General features: G+C 32.8%; 1 protein-coding gene and 1 long non-coding RNA gene across 5 annotated transcripts in view; one reads left to right on the top strand and one right to left on the bottom strand.

Annotated features, from left to right (window-relative positions):
• The window catches only part of LOC111415279 (peptide transporter family 1-like), a 68,419-nt gene extending 59,357 nt beyond the window's left edge, over positions 1-9,062 (bottom strand). For both annotated transcript variants that reach the window (XM_071198739.1, XM_071198742.1), the window contains exon 1: positions 13-9,062. In XM_071198739.1, the coding sequence (XP_071054840.1) occupies positions 13-18 (6 nt within the window). In that variant the 5' untranslated portion in view covers positions 19-9,062. The remainder of the gene's footprint in view (positions 1-12) is intronic.
• LOC139431154 (uncharacterized) lies at positions 110-16,822 on the top strand. Of its 3 annotated transcripts, none has more exons than XR_011641458.1 (4): positions 110-277; positions 354-387; positions 8,285-8,414; positions 16,684-16,822. It is a non-coding gene; the product is annotated as an uncharacterized lncRNA (long non-coding RNA). The 3 variants fall into 3 exon arrangements; XR_011641462.1 differs by lacking the exon at positions 16,684-16,822 and adding an exon at positions 9,037-9,604; XR_011641453.1 differs by lacking the exon at positions 16,684-16,822 and adding an exon at positions 8,547-9,604.
• Positions 16,823-17,193: the final 371 nt, after the last annotated feature.

Below are 17,193 nucleotides of genomic sequence, written 5' to 3'. Positions count from 1 at the left end.
AAAAATACTTACATCCATATTATAATTATTTTCAAAATTATTTAATGTTACTTCAAAGAACAGTTTTTGATTTTGTCATATTGACATACTGACGTCAACATCTTATTAAAAGAAAATCTTTCATACTCATTTATTTCTATTTAAATTGTATTAATTTTTTTTCAAAAAATAATCCTTTATTACCTTTTTGTAAATGATTTTATTATACAACTTATAAAATCTACAATGAGGACATTGCATATATTACACATTGATTTTATACTTCTGACATATACAGGTAAGCAACTTGCAGCATAGCACGTTAGTTAACAAGAAACAACAAAGAAATTAATTAGATGTAATTTTATTTATAGAATACAAGAATTTATTGTGCTCAGCTGATATTTTGTGAGTATTAAAAATTTATAATCAAACAGTTCTAATCAAAATCTTAAACTTTTTTCCTTTATCTATCTTTTATTATTGACTAAAAACTTTCTAAAACTCACAATTAATTTGAAAATACGTGGACCATATTTTGGTGATTTTACATTATAATCGATATCACAACATTTAGTTTTTTTTATTCGCATCGTTAAATACAAGAATACTCCATTTAGAATACCGCTTAGATCTCTAAATAACGCTCAGAGATCAACGAAATAAAAAACGTTGCAGCGTACGGTGTGTTACCGCGGATTTTTTCGATCAGTTTTTTTGCATTTCATTACTATAAAAAATATTTTCAGTCTTTATTCGAAGATATAAGACATAATTATTTTATTATATTTACAAACAGGACGAATGCTGTCGTTACTAATTGGTTAATTATTAATATTAGATTTTGATTTCTTTTTATTTAGGAAAATTTTACACAGAATATTCAAAATTACTTGAAAAATATCACCTTTTTTGAATACTCTGTATAGACATATTAATGTAATTTGTAACTTCATTAATTTTATTTATATTACTTAGGTATAAGAAAATGTGCGTCTTTCAAAATGTCGTGCATAAATCCTATTTTAATTATTACAGTTCGAAAAATTCCGCGTACGTACGGCACCAGGCAAAAATATTTTATATACAACATTAACATTATTATATATACATATATAGATACATGAAAATAAATTGCACATTGAACACGTACATATTTTTGATTTTACATAGTGGTACAGGAAAGTGATCTACCTACACATTTTTAAAAAGGTAATATAATTAATTTGCATACAATATACATTTTTTGAATGAAATATTGATTTAGATAAATTTAAACTTCTTCGCACACTTTTTAAATCATGATATTCTAAAGTTTTTTATCTCAAAAGTTAGATCACTTTACTGAATCACGCTGTATAACTTATTTTTATTATACAAGTGATACACATTATTTTTTTATTATAGCAACATTTATTATGTATTATTTTATTGTTATACACGTATTTAAGCTGATATTATAAAGTATACATACAGCAAAGGGAATACAACTATATAAAGTCATAAGATGGTTTGATAGGCTAAATACATATAACATTATATTTGTTTTGTACACAAATAGTATTTCTTTTGTAAGCGTTCTACTGTATACTATCTGTTCTAGTCAAAAATCAATTATGTTTAATAATTCGTTGTTCGTCTACGAAGGAATGGATTTTAGCATCGAATGCTTCTATTACTTATTCAGTGAAAAAAAACGCAAAAAAAACTTTAAATTACGATAGAAATTAAAATCCACAATTTTATTATTATGCCGGCTTGTAAAACACAATGGTCCCTTATCACATTATTATAAAAAATGTACATTACATTTTTTTCGCCGATTAGTTTTAAACAATAAGATTAAAGTAGATGTTTTGTTTTTTCTTCTTCATTATTTTCTTTACATTTGTAGTTTCATTTTTATAGAGAGATCACAGTTGGGAAGAAGGCAACTCTTACTTCTCGAATAATATAAATAATGTTAATTTTAATTTGGTAGATTTTTGAAAAATTGTTATAGTCTTTTAACCGTTTCCTCTTCGCTTTAAATTTGTTTCAATAGAAATTTCTAATGACAAACATGTGGTGTTTCTTTAATATTCAATTAATGTATCAAAAACAATAGCATACTTTTAATTAAAGTTATAATGCTGTTTTTATTTAATCCAGTAGATTTATCTTAAAGGAATGAAAGGATTACAGTTATATAGTGCAACAAGACAAAGTTAACTCCATCGAAATTGCCGATACCAACGAACTTATCTCGTTACATTCGCGTAAGTGCACTAAAACGTTCTTGTCACTAGAAAATTGTTCCCCATTTTAGTGATTGGATGGTAAAATGTAGGTTCCAACTACATAATATTGATCAGTGACAATAACTTTAGTGTTCTTATCCCAATTACTAACACGTATTCGCTACCAACTATGTGGCTATGTAATTGTACATGATGTAGCCCCAACACAATTGCCCCCAAAAGTAGTTAAACTCCCAAATGCAGAATAAAACTAGCTTTCGAATGATGTAAATTTTAACTGGTGGTGCTAACTGTGTGCAAATTCACATTTCAAATTTCATGTTGATCCGACAAGTACTTTTGGAGTTATTAAGCTGGTTCCATACTTAATTAACACCTTTTATATAGAGGATGTCCCGAAACTCAACGTCAAGCGAGCACCGGGTGAGAGGCTAACCTATACCTGTTCTGGTAAAAATAAGAAAAAAATTCCATGTCCCTTAGTTAAGTGGTAATAGACATATTTTTGAAAATGTTAAAAATCGTTCTCGTAGATCATATCTTTAGGTACTACGGTCAGAAATGTTCGCAATTTTATAGTGATTTTCTTAATAATGTAATCCTTATTAACTATGCTACTATAGAAGTCACAAATCAAACAACAAAAGTCGTTAGTTTAAAAAAAATTGTTTGATTGAGTTAAGGTTGAAAAAATTTATGTCTATTAAGTTTGCCACTTTTTCTAAAAACAGGAATAGTACAGCACCGTTGGCAAGTAACTTTAAAAGTTGGCATGATTAGTCAAGATTCCAAAATAGTACAACACTTGCCATTTTTCTTTTCATAAAAAATATTATTGCCTGTTTTGTCCTGCAATTATCTTGGCATAACACTTGACAGAACGCTAAAGTTTTCCACTCAAGTAAAGACATGCGCCAAGCACTTTAAATCACTCTCGCTCAGTGATCGCGGAATCTCCACCTCATGTGCCTCACACATCTACAAGACCATATGCAGGCCCATCATAGATATGGACCAATACTGCTAAGCGACGCACCAAGAAGAACGAAGTACCACCTGGAAGTGGCGGAAAGATCTGCACTGCGATCCATCACCCGAATTAGGAATCCGCTCTTTAACCCAAGCAATGAACTCCTATATCAACTTACCGATATCCCCCCCTATCAACGCTTGGAAGGCACATGCTTATATCGCCTGGATTACTTCACCCTCTCAACAATCCACCTCTTCTCTTCCAAAAACTGCTGGCTGTCAGAGAAGACTGAAACACAGTGTTGCCACACAGAGGACGCTGTAGTACCGTACTTGAAAACGAAAATTACCGTATTTTATGTAAAAATACCGTACTTGTACTAATAATTGTAGTGACAAAAAAGGTTTTGTGAAGTAAATGATATAAAATGAAGTGTGCAAATAAATAGGTAAAAAAATATTTTAAGTATAGCAAAATAACTAATAGTTCTAATTAATTGGCAATTGTTAATTAGTATACTTCTGTAACAAAAAAAAAGAACTGAACAACAAACTCTCCTCTCATTCTGCTTAACAAAATTAATATAATTTTCATTTTATGCCACACATTCTTTTGTTGTTGATGTAATTAATTTATTTCGTGATTTTGTCTTTATATTGTTAACTCAACTAAACAGACGTTTAGATACTGCATTTGAATGTGGTAAACACAACACATTTAGCACAAATGTCGTCAAATTTCTAAACAAATACTCATTTCCAGCATTTCTATAATTATATAGTGTACCCCAAAAAACATTGATATTTACGTTAATGTTTATTTTGTCATCATGATTAGATGTATAGTTTGCCAATAGCCGCCACTCATCCTCTACACACTGTTTCGTACTTTTTCCCACTAATCTTTCTAATTATTGTAGAATTGGCTGTAATGACTGAACATTATTTCGCGAGTCTGATTTGGTAATGTTTTCCGGTTTGAAAATGTGTAGATTAGATAATACATCGTTGTTAAAATCTTATCGTTTTCTTATTTCTTTACAGAGAGTTACGTAGACGTAGATAACCCTACATAGATAATAAATTGAAGACAACCATCGTAAAAATAAATTAGTAACTCTTGTTGTTGCTGAATTTTGAGTTTATTAATTTCCCTACAGATCTGTATGCAAGATATAGATCTGTAGGGAAATTAAATCGTTTTCTTATTTTTCGTCTACGTAACTGTCTGTAAAGAAATAAGAAAACGATAAGATTTTACCAACGATGTATTATCATACATTGTTTCCTGACAAACAATGCCTGGAATCATGGGGATTAATTAAATTAATTTCAGTGCTATTTACATAAGAACTTTGCATGTAACCTAATAAAAATTCTTTATACATACACTGTGTTAATTAATTATCGTACCCGACGTCATAACTGCAAGTATGCAACCAATATCACAGTATTCGTATGGCAATACGCAAATCGCGTTATGGGTTGCATACTTGAAATGATGACGTCGGGTACGATAATTAATTAACACACTGTATATATTAAACATTGCATTGTGTAAGTCTGTGATTACAATCTTCTCTGTCTGAAAATATTGATTTAGTTTGCATATTCTTGGAAGAACATAATTAAGAAATGTAATGTTAAGTTTTATGCCATTCAAACTTTTATAAATTTATTTTGCAGCAATAGTCGTTCTTGTAACTGTTTGTCATTGAAAACTAATTGCAAGGGACTCCACTGTTCCAAAATTCTGGAAATCACTGCTGCAACTGACAACCATCTCGTTTGGCTTGGATGTAAAATTGTATGAATGTCAATGTAAGCAAATTTTTGAAACTGGACAAATTCATGTTGCTTCTTACTGCTCGACTAATAAAATAAATAATAAGTAGAGTTATAAAAATTGTAGTAACATTTTAAATTTAACCTTAAAAAAATTGTATGTATGTATATGGTCACAAACGGAATATTATAAAATGTTAACACAAAATCATGGTTATGAAGTGGTTATTACATCGTTGGTTATGTTAAAAACGTGTGTGATTTCCCGTTTATCGATTGAACAGCATTTTATGCCACTTGTTACGGCGCCACCTAACGCCATTCTGCGTACAGTACATATTTTCTTAAATTACATAACAGATTTCTAAATTACCGTACATTTTTGTACGGTATTCAGCTTTGGACCGTACACCGTACATTTAGTGGAATTACCGTACGTGTACGGTAATTACCGTACGTATGGCAACACTGTTGAAACAAGCCGCCGCCTACAAAAATCACGGGCGGAAAGACCCTGGTCGGTAGCCCAATTCTGTATATTGTAGGTATATATGTATAAATGTATTGTTATCATTACTCTTATTTATTTTATGTACTAAGGGTTCAGAATAAAATATGTTATTTCTCTCTCATATCACTCAGTACGGTTAAGATTCCTTCGTTTACTGCGAATTGTCCCGTAATCGTGTAACATTTGTACAGAAAACTTTGGCGTGTATTACCCTGGACTTGATATAACATTTGTGCTGACAATTAATGCTTTGTTTCCCTGGACGTGATTTGCGTTATACACGTTACCCGACATGCCGTATTTGTACACCGCGAAAGAATATGCTAAAATGCATCTTATGTATGGTGAGTGCCGTTGCGATGCCTCTCCAGCAGCAAGATTGTATCGCGAGAGGTATCCGAATGCTCCACGACACCCAGATCACCGTGTCTTCATTAATTTACACATGTCGTACTCGCAAGGACGATTGCCTATTGCTCGTGTGGTCGGTGGAAGACCTCGGGGACAACGTCGTTTTAAATGAAATCCCATATAATCTGGAATAGCGAAAAGTATACCATGCGCAACGTGTACAAAGTTTACTACTATCATGAGTATTTGTGTAGAAAAAATCTTTGCAGAACAATGTTGGCAAAACATCATGAAGACTCGGAATTTTTAGACAAAATTTTGTAGTCTGACTAAACGACGTTTAACAAAGACGGTTATTTAAATTTGCACAATCTACACGACTGCCAAAATCCGTATTTAATGCATGAAAACCTGTCCCAGTATCAGTTCAAAGTTAACATGATACCGACATTTTTTTGAACGGACAAATAATTGGATCATTTGAGTTGCCTGAAACTTTAACTGGCGACAACTATTTGTGTTTTCTCCAAAACAATTTACCAACTTTGTTAGAAGATATGCCACTCAATAATGAAATGTGGTTTCAACAAGACGGTTACTCAGCTCATTATGTTCGTCCTGTAAGGATTACTTGAACACAGAATATCCCGAAAGATGGATTGGACGCCTTGGTTCGATTACATGATTGCATAAATAAAAGAACATGTATATTTAAAACCTATTGAAAATCTTCCCAAACTGCGCCGCAATATTTATACAGCCACAGAAGAAATAAATGCAAACAGATTTGCACGACTAATAAAAAGATCTTTTCTGCGGCGATGCAGAGCTTGCATTAGTGCCGACGGCAAACAATTTGAGCATTTGCTTTAGTTTAAAGAAAATAATTAAATAAAATTAATAATAAATCAATTAATAATTCCTTCTTCTTGTTGAAGTCACGTTTTGTAGTCCGTAGCTATTGAGGGCACATCTTCTAACGAAGTTGGTAAATTGTTTTGGATAAATACAAATAGCATACGAAAGTATGAATTTTTTAAATAACGTGTTTTTTGCAGAAAAACAGGCAGTAATATTTTTTATGAAAAGAAACATGGCAAATGTTGTACCATTTTGGGATCTTGACTAAACAGGCCATCTTTTAAAATAACTTGCCAAGGGTGTTATACTACTCATTTTTTTAGAAATCGTGTCTCAAACAATAAATTCTTTCAACCTTAACTTAATCAAACTATGTAATATCTTTTTTGCAAACCTAACGACTTTTGTTATTTGATTTGTATTTGATTTAGTAACATGGTTCATAAGGAATACATTATTAAAAGAATCACTATTAAATTGTGAACATTTTTGACCGTAGTACCTAAAGATATGATGTATGGAATCGATTTTTAACATTTTCAAATTTATGTCTATTACCACTTAACTGAGAGATATGGAACTTTTTTCTTATTTTTACCAGAACAGGTATAGGTTAGCCTCTCACCCGGTAACCGCTTAACGTTGAGTTTTGGGACACCTATATATAAATTCATTTGCAACAATTTCTGACTTTATATTTCAACCACCTTTTTACGATACATACCGAATTTTTACCATTAATTCTACCGACATTTTGCTGGCATAGGTCGTCAATGTAAAATCTTTCGTTCGCCGTTAGTTTATAACTCTTTTATATCAGCAACCATCAGAACGACGTTTTCATTATTTCAATAAATAACGAAACGATTTGCAGAAATATAGCATTCAATTTTGTAATTGTAGCCAACATGTTAACTACTCCGAAACTTTTATAGTTGCCATTTTATATATGCCATTATTAAGATGGCGAATATATCAGCAATGTTAATAGATTTGACTTTAAATATAGTGAGTCTGACATTCTTGAAATGTTATGTAACTCTGCTCTGGTACAATAAAGAGCAGAAAGCAGTTGTGTAAAGTCAGCTTCTGTACTGTACAATTATTTACGAAATTTCATAACTGAAACAAGAGTTGGAGGTACAGTCATTTGGGGTGAGTCATTTGATCTCCAGAGCAGAGAACACTCACTATATCGCTGTTGTGCTAATTTGAATTTAGCACCGAAACTATTAGTGTGATTGCGACATTGAGTACATGTGCATTGAAATCCCGTACTCATGTTGTAATAAAGAAAACAGCGCTGAGAGTTCAACCGATTTGTTATTAAAAGGTTAAGCAATTCGAACTTTGTCTGGTAAGTTAGAATCTGATGGGAATCAACGGATAGTTTCTGATTTATTTCAAATTTTATAACGTGGAGTCATGATGAATGTAGAGTAACATTAGTCCATTGATTTCCAGGAACAATGTCACCACTTAGGCCAGAAAAATCTGACTTAACATTGTACAAATTGAAACAACGTTAAGAATAATAATCTGGTTGTTAACTATGGAACAGATTAATATTAAGTATTCTCTTTAGGTGTCAATCATGCCAAGAAAATATCCGCGAAAGCCGAGATCGCGTTCTTATAAAGATTTCACTCGAGAAACCCTTGAAGCTGCCTTAACAAGGATTACAGAAGATGGGTAGTCCTTGCGTCACGCCTCCAGTACGTATAAAACACCATATTATACGCTTCGTAATAAATATAATTAATAGTATTCGTATTAAAATAAGTCAACCTATTTTCCCAATAACGAACTAAGAGTAAGAGTAATATGGCTAAATTTATTCAAATTAGCTTTTAATTGGACCTGGTCCATGTTCCAAAGACATGATAACGAGATAATTCAAAAATTCACCACAAACATTAAAAGATGTGCAGAAACTATCGATCACAATTTTAATAACGTAAAGGAGACATTAGGAGATGTTTCAGCTTGCAACATTTTCAACTATGACAAAACAAATTTACAAGACTAATAAGGTTAAAAGAAAACGTTATTCCACTGTGGAACTATGTATCCTGAAAGGATTTTCAATTTTGCATAAACCGTTGCATTAGCCGGTTTGTTAAACCGCCTTTGTTTTCGAAAAAACTTCACTAACCCCACTCAACCTTTGTATGTTGGGTTTTCCGTCCGTTCTAGATTGCATGGAGATCGGTTGTAATCAACTGAATTTCTTTCAGTAATTTCCTATCTGCAACAAACCTCTTTAAATAAAAAGATTTTCCTAAATAAAGAAAAATTTAATAACTTCGTTTTGTGCAACCGGTATTGTTCCTTTAGACTCTAGGTCTTGAAAGAGCCAACGTCCTAGTTAATTATTTGAAGCAACATAAGTTCACTGCAGAGCCAGCAAAATGTTAACCGATAAAAACTACACGTGGAAACCGGCAAGAGCGTTGTAGTACACACCTGGACATTGTAGTGATTCAGAGCTAAATGAGGTAATGACAGTTACGATGAAGATGTTCTAGAAACGAGAATTATAATGCGAGAGCAGAGACCTACTTCGAATCAAAAAACAGGGAATCGTACCGAAAAAATCCTGCTGGATGGAATGAGTGCCACACGATACGGCAAAGCGCTGGGCTTTCCCCAAGAGAATATGGAGAGAGGATGTGGCAGAGGCAATAAACTCCAGGGAATTGGCGTAACCGGAAAATGGAAACCAGAGTACTAGAAACGGTTTTAAACTGTAATTAAACTCGCTTAGTAAAAAAAACTAAAATAAAAGGTCCACTTTAGGAGGAATTTGCACTCTATAAATATTGCAAGCATAATGTTTCACATGACAACTTTGATATGTTTTTTTGATGTTGTATCATTACGAGCTTTAAAAGAATAAATAAGAAATTACTCATATTTTATTAATAAGTAAAAATAATTAAATAAATAATTTATCACAATTATAAAGGCATGTTTGCAAATAATAATTATTAATTTTTAAAAACTTTCGTTGCGTTAAGTACATGTAATATTGGTGGCCTATCTGAGTCACCTAGCGATAATGTTGCTTACATAGGCCAAAAACTGTTTAAATCATTACAAAAACTACTGTTTTAGCATACTCTTTAGAATTGAAATTGTCATTCCTTCATTCTTTCATTAATACCAAGTTAGTGGTTTCCAAATTCAAATGTACAGAATGATGTCTTTCTTGTAATTTGATTTTCTAACCTGTTTTAGAAATTTTATTCCTTGCTCCTTTTCTAAAGTTATTTGATAGTTATAAAGATTTATGCTTACTTCATCACGATTTAGTTTGAGTTGATGATGATGATCGCTTCTTACATCTGTGTTGTCCCCGATAAGACCTGTTGCAGTTGTTTTATAACTCGTTCGACTCTTTTCTTTCTTTCAAATGCTTGTGGTTATTTGCGGAGATTATAGTAGTAGCATATATATTTTATGGTAAATATAGGCAATTTCAAGTACAGAATGGTACAATTTCCCAACTGACTATCTTAGACAAACTATGAATAGTAACTTTCATAGTAACTGACTACCAATCGATAACAGATTAATAAATCTACTATTAAGCAGTTATGGAGTAACTAGTGCATTTTATGAGCAGTTACAAAAAGAGCATCAATTTCTAGATTTTCATGCAGATAGATTTAGAGAGCAATCGACTTTTACGTAAAAACTGTTAAAAAAATTCAAAATTTATTGAAAAATGAAAAAATAAAAATAAGTTTTGAACATCCTGTACCATATACCTCTAGTTCAGAAGTTTCCCATTCTTTGTAATTGGTTCTGCGTATATTCCAGCTAAGATATTCCAGATTAATCTGCATGTTATATAACCACTATTATGACAATTTGGCAACTCTTCGCTTTACCATGTGTATATTCATTAAAAAATTATCCCTTTAATATTACTAAACTCTAACTGATTGTTGATTAAAATATTAACATTCCAAAAATAAGTTGTGTAATGCTATAAAAAAACAAGTAATGTAGCAAAACTAACTATAAAAATTTTATTTTCTATTCAATTTATCTCCAAACACTTGAATTAAATTCTATTGGATATCACACTAATGAAAAGATCCGAGCCAAAGTACGCTACTAACTACAAAATCCTGTAATCTCGTAAGATGCACGGAAAAAGCTCCTTGGAGAAAACAAGCTTAAAAAGTTTTCCACCCATTGACTTTCCATCCACGGTGCTTCTTCTACCTTCGGAAGTTATACGGGAAATTGCGTTTCCGTATAACCCCTCAATATGCATCGCAGTCGAGTTATATTTAAAAATCTCGCTCTCTCTCTCGCACTTTTTTCTCTAGATGAAGGAAAATGGAATAGATTGTCGTCGTAACACGACGCCCTTTCTATTTATACTGAGTTCATTGTTAGGGTAATCGTGCAGCCGTTGCACGTCGGTCGGCGGATGCGTACACGCGAAGCCTCCGGCCTGACCTACATATTACTGGAATTTTATTGCGCGGAAGAGGAAAATGGAGAAAACAAGAGAAAAGAAAAGAAGCGTCTAGTTGTGCCCGTCTGAAGATGGCGAAGTGAGCGCGAATTTTCCACTAACGCTTCCGAATACAATTGGATTCCTTATCTCAGGCGCGTACACTTTGAGATCGAAGTAGAAAAGTATTCAAGCGAATGTGGGAATCTTTCGTTGAAGACTTTTTCTACGCATAATCATTTAAGATTGACATCTGGAAATAACACGAATATTAAATATTATAAGAAATGAATTAATTTCTTTTATAAATTAAAAGAGCCGGTTGTTGCAAAGTGTTGCAGAATTAAATTAGATTATGTACAAAACAATAATAATGAAATACGTGACATATACCCAAATCATGTTTGAATAAAACCAACAGGCCAATTTCAACAGGCTAAAATACTAAATATTTTGCGTATTTCAGTGCTTTAAAAAACATTTAAACCCAAGAATTAGGCAAGATACCACAAATTTCACACGGTAACTCCACTTCGTTCATTTTGTTATTACATTCGGATATTAATTTCACTTTCTGCACGTGATCTGTCCGCCGCGCCATTAAGGTAGGCCGGTCATTTGTGAATCTGGATAGAACTCCCTGCTTAGTGTTTTATAGATGGAGAAAAATCGGTTCACGTAGCTAATCCCTTAAATCTGAGGACAAAAATCTTGATCGGAGGTAGAAGAAGTGGAACACTGAAGGAAAAATAGGGGAGTTCGAACATATGAAGTAATGTGCTTCCTTTGTCTGTATAGTCGATGTGTTAGATGAGACTATTTTTGACATACTTGACACAAGGCAACGTTATCAACCTTGTCGCAATGATGAAAGTTACATGAACTTGCATCGTTGTAAGACCGCAACTTTATTTCAACCGATATCCTTCTTCTTCCTTCCATATAAGGCATAACTACCTGTTTTTCTTCATTTTTTGCTCCCTAATCGTTTGGAATGTTGCCGTTTTTTTTTTGTAGGACTTCCAATGCTTCTTCGTGCTGATGGTGATTTGTCCCGTGTTATCTTCACAATTCGTTCTTCTGTCATTCAGTCAATGTGCTCATCTCATTTCTTCTTTCTGTCCAATACAAATCATGTCCAATCATTGATGTTATCTATCCTGCAAACCTGTTGATGTTCTCACTTCTTTCTCTGTCAATGTTTTCTCAACTATTCTACGCACTATTTTCATTTCTGTTGTTTCTAGCCGATATCCAACATAATCAATAGTTTGGCTAGCACCATTAACTGTTGCTAGCCAAACTGACTCAATTCTCTTTGGTTCATTGTTTCGAATTTAATTTGTTTATTTCCAATGTATTTACTGTTATTACTTATGTGAACCAATAAATATTGTTTATTATTATTATTATTATCAAACCTATTATCTAATACCTAAATACGGCTATTATCAAAGCCGTATTTGTTACTAGTGGAGGTCAATATGTCCTCGATGTTACCTTAGCTGTAATGCGTATCTCTCATTCGATCTATAATTGGACACTTGTAATCTTAAAAACTGAAAGGATGGGCTTTAATCTGCAAGATTAAATCCAAGTGGCTTACGTAATCCATTAAAAACGTGTGAAGTTGAAGAATACACGAACGCCCTTAATGACTCTTTCATTAATTTTTTATTAACTGTATGGTTATTCTTGGTAGCACAAGGAAGTTATCTGCATTAGAGAGGTTTTCTGTCTGAAGAGAGTTCTAGCATCAAACCCTAATCTTTAGATATCGGTTTACTAAAAGAATGACAATTGATATTCTGAAAGGCTTCACGTATATCATCATTTCTTAATGATTATACATTTTTCAGTTTCGGCATTCTCAGTGAATCTGGTGCTATTCAGATATTCACTGCATATAATTGATTGTTAAAACAAGTCTACACTCGAATCTCCACTCAGAGACCAGTTACATCGCTGGTGCTTTGAAGTATAATGTAGTATAAATATAAAGTCCTACTTGAGGGTATTCATAAATATAGGGGACTTTTTGTAGGAGTAAGATAACCTGTGGTTGGATTGTGTGAAAGGATATGATCGATAAATTTCTGTGTTATTTATTCACAAGGTAATGTGTTCACCATAATTCTTCTTCTTCCATGGTGCGACAACCCGATGTCAGGCCTTGGCTTCCTTTATCAACTTTCTTCATTCCTGTCTATCACTAGCCCTCCACTTTCAACACCTCACACCCAGAACCCTTTTCGTGTCCTCTTCCACAGCATCCACTTATATACTTCTTGACTTTCTGACTCTTCTCTTACCACCAAAATTACTATTTCTCTATGTTATATCTCTTCTTAGGCATACGTTCTGTTCCCATGTGCTGTACACGACCGCCCATTGAAAGCTTTTGAGCTTAATAATTATGGAAATAGCTGGCTCATCATACAAACTATAAAGTTATTTGTTGTATTTTATTCTCCACATTCCACCTTGCAAACGGGTCTCCAGATTCGTCTCAAAATCCTTCTTTCAAATGCATTGACTAACAATTCCTCTCTTCTATTGACAGTCCAGCTTACACCATCAACTATCCTACTATCTTAATGCGGTCGAATGATAAAGAATGCATATTATTCCTTAGTATTTAAAAATATTGACGCCAAACGTATACCTTTTGGTGCACCAGAATTCGCTTGTTTGGCGGTACGTCAAAGAAAAATGGTTCACGTGCGGCCTGAAGATGGAGTAGAACAATTCGTTAGCAATACAACTCATTAATTTATACAGAGAGCATGAGTACCTTTGGAATCCAATAGAGAATAATTATAAATAGAAATTGAAACAAGTAGATGCTTGGAATTTAATTGCAGCAGAATTTACATGCACTTCAAACGATGTTTAGAAAAAGAATCGAATCTCTATTCGGATACATTTGAAGAGAGTACCAAAAACAGAAAATTGCCTTAACAACAAGTAGTGTGGCTAAACACACATACAAACATATGCTAAGTATTAAATACGAAATACTGGCAATTAAACAAAAATTATCATCACACATTATGTTATTTTCAAAATCGATCGCAAAAAATAATCTTGTCAAACAGGTGGATCTAGTAGACATACAAATTTGCTACTAACTTTATTACAAAATCCAACTTGTAATGTAAGATTTTAACAATCTTTGTTGACAGCAGACAGTTTGGTTTAGATTGACTCTGCATTAATCATGGACGGTCATTTTATACTTGAGGCAAAAGCGACATTAATTTCGTTACACTCCAGTGAATTAAAGAACATTGAATCTATTTGAGAGTTGGCATTCTTGCCAAAATCGTAATAATCCCCCTGTCCTTATCATGTCATATCGAACTTATTGAAACCATAACCTGAGTGAAGATCAAGACTAGGATAGATTAAAAGGGTGCCAATTGGCCAAACAATTATTATGTTATTCTGTCTGTGGTCCAATCTTCTCTCTAATGTTGTGTGATCGCTCTACTCTGTAAGATTTCAGAATGAGAACCTTCTTAGAACAATGGCTTTCAATCAAGAATACCGAATGGCTGGCTGATTTAGCAGGAAGTTGCGCAGGGATCAGTTACAGCCTACATGGTTTACGAGGATGCAAACACTCCCTGCATATAAACAAATATTCCAAAATCTAGATTTATCCTTAGGCGTTAGAACACTTTTATCACAACTAACTATAAATTCCAACAGTTTGGATGTCCTCTATTTTGAAGTTCAGTTTATTTTTGAATAATACTCTTCATTGTCCTTAATCTGTACAGTTCAGAAACACATCTTACACTGAACAGTGCTCTGCGGTGTAACATACCTCTTGTCATAAAAAGGCCAAAGCAGAAAAGGAATATTTAAACAACGCCCCGAATTTCTAGTTTTATCTCTATTTCTTTTCTGGGTATTTATTCGGCTCCCACCCTGGCGATGGCCATAAATATCGGGTGGAATGTTAAACTAATTGAAGATACCTTTTTTGTTCTAACTGCCTATCAAGTATAATTTTAATCGATATTGTAGAAGTCAGTGTTGTTAAATATTCTAAGGTTAAAGGATCTGAATGTGTGTGATTTAATTATAAAAGTGTGTTTTTCAAGAAATCAAGTAATTGAGAATGTCATTTGAAATGTCTGAATGTATCCTTGAATCGGTTTTTACTTAAGACCTGTAGATTACATAGTAAGTTATCGTTGGAAAGAAATCTTGTGAATGATCTGGGTGATGAACATAAGGTATTATCGAGTTCATTAAAAGCAATTGTCGCCCTCGATGTCGTAGGAAAAGCTTTCTGCCTCTTGAGTGATTGAACACGTTTCAATACATTCTTCCAATAATTTTACTATCCTCTGACACCTTGTTAGATGAGCGATATCTCCTCTTGGATTTTTCCATACTAAAAACCCAAAACGATTTAGTTAAAAAATAAAACTAACCACATATTTAGGTATAACACATGTGGATAGAAAAGTTTTATGCCTGTCCCACCAGACCATGTGGTTGAAGATTTTTTCAATACAATATACACGGAGACTAAGCAAGACCAAAGTAATATTACAAGTATAGCAATGATATCTTCGTACGTTATTGAAATAAATTGAGTTGTCATAAACATTTCAGTTTCAATAGGTTTGTTCGAAGAAAAGTTGTTAATCCCTCGTCTCAAATAATATACTAACATATCAATAGCTTGTGCATGCCTCACAAATTCGACGTTAACTTTATTCAAGTATTATTAGCTGCATACAATAATAATAATGTAGATATAATTCAAAACCAGACAATTCAGAATTTCTCTCAAAATTTTGTTGATTTATATTCAAGTTGCATACTAACTGAATTGAGCACGTGTTATAACACGTTCAGCTATAACAGCAAATATTCTCCGCAATATCTTGAAACATCTATTTATTACTTTCAACTGGAATTCTGAAGAAAAGAAAATTTCACGTTTGAAAATGATGGATTCCAAAACTGAATTTATCAAAACTACATTCGTGTAAGTGGACAATTTTGCTGTAATATATTAAGTTTTATTTAGTTGATTAAAAAATGAATAAATAACGAAGTAAATATGATTTGTCATATTTTTTGGATTAATGATTTTGGGGTAAATGGACGGGAAAGTTGGTGAAACAAATTCATCCGGAGGCTGACCTAGATATTCGTTGACAGGCAATTTATTAAAAGCTATTCAAACGTAGCCACTTTATTGTTTGCTCTATTCGGCATCCATCGTTCTAGCTAGAAATAATAAAACTTGAAAGGAAGCTAATATATTCTCACAGGATTCGCTTTCTATAAACGCATCTCTTTCAGGATAAGTTTTATTTACCGAAAATATTTGTTTAAAATAAAACTATTAAAGAAACACCTCAAGTTAATCAAAGTCGAAACATTTCCACAAATTACTTTACCGTCATTTAAGTAAACAAATTTGTCATTTACCAAATTGATGGTCTCTGATCCATTAATTCATTGATGTTCACCATTTGCAGGTGGTGATTAATGGAGCAGATTACTTTATCGATTTCCTGGATCCATTTAACCATCATCGTCTTGATAAAAGCTTAAGCCAACCGTGTAATATACATATATAGATATTTGTAACCTTTATAACATGAATCTCTCTATTATACGTGTTAAATACGTTAACTATATTGGACTTTGTGAACTATTAGCAATTAATTTTTTTCATCTTTTTTTCTTTTAAATTGTATTTATTTATTACTTAATAATATCGTAACCACTCGATTATATTAATGTGCGCATTGTAAAATTGTGTTATAAGCGTGCACTAAATTAATGTTAAGCTCAGTTATCGTCGAGAGGGGTACGAAACCTGTTCGAACTTGCTCGATGAAAGCTTTTACTATGTGCTTAAATCTAGTGGTATTTAATATGTACGTTGTACTTCCAAATTAATTAGCGCGTTAGTGCGGTAGCGGGGACAGTACTTATGGACGGAGGCGTCAAATTAAATTATTAACGGCGTTATACGTGAACAT

Source organism: Onthophagus taurus, chromosome 1, assembly GCF_036711975.1.
Source record: "Onthophagus taurus isolate NC chromosome 1, IU_Otau_3.0, whole genome shotgun sequence".
Taxonomy (NCBI): Eukaryota; Metazoa; Arthropoda; class Insecta; order Coleoptera; family Scarabaeidae; genus Onthophagus; species Onthophagus taurus.
The sequence above is the reverse complement of the archived record's forward strand: the minus strand, read 5'-3'. Positions and strand labels throughout refer to the sequence as shown.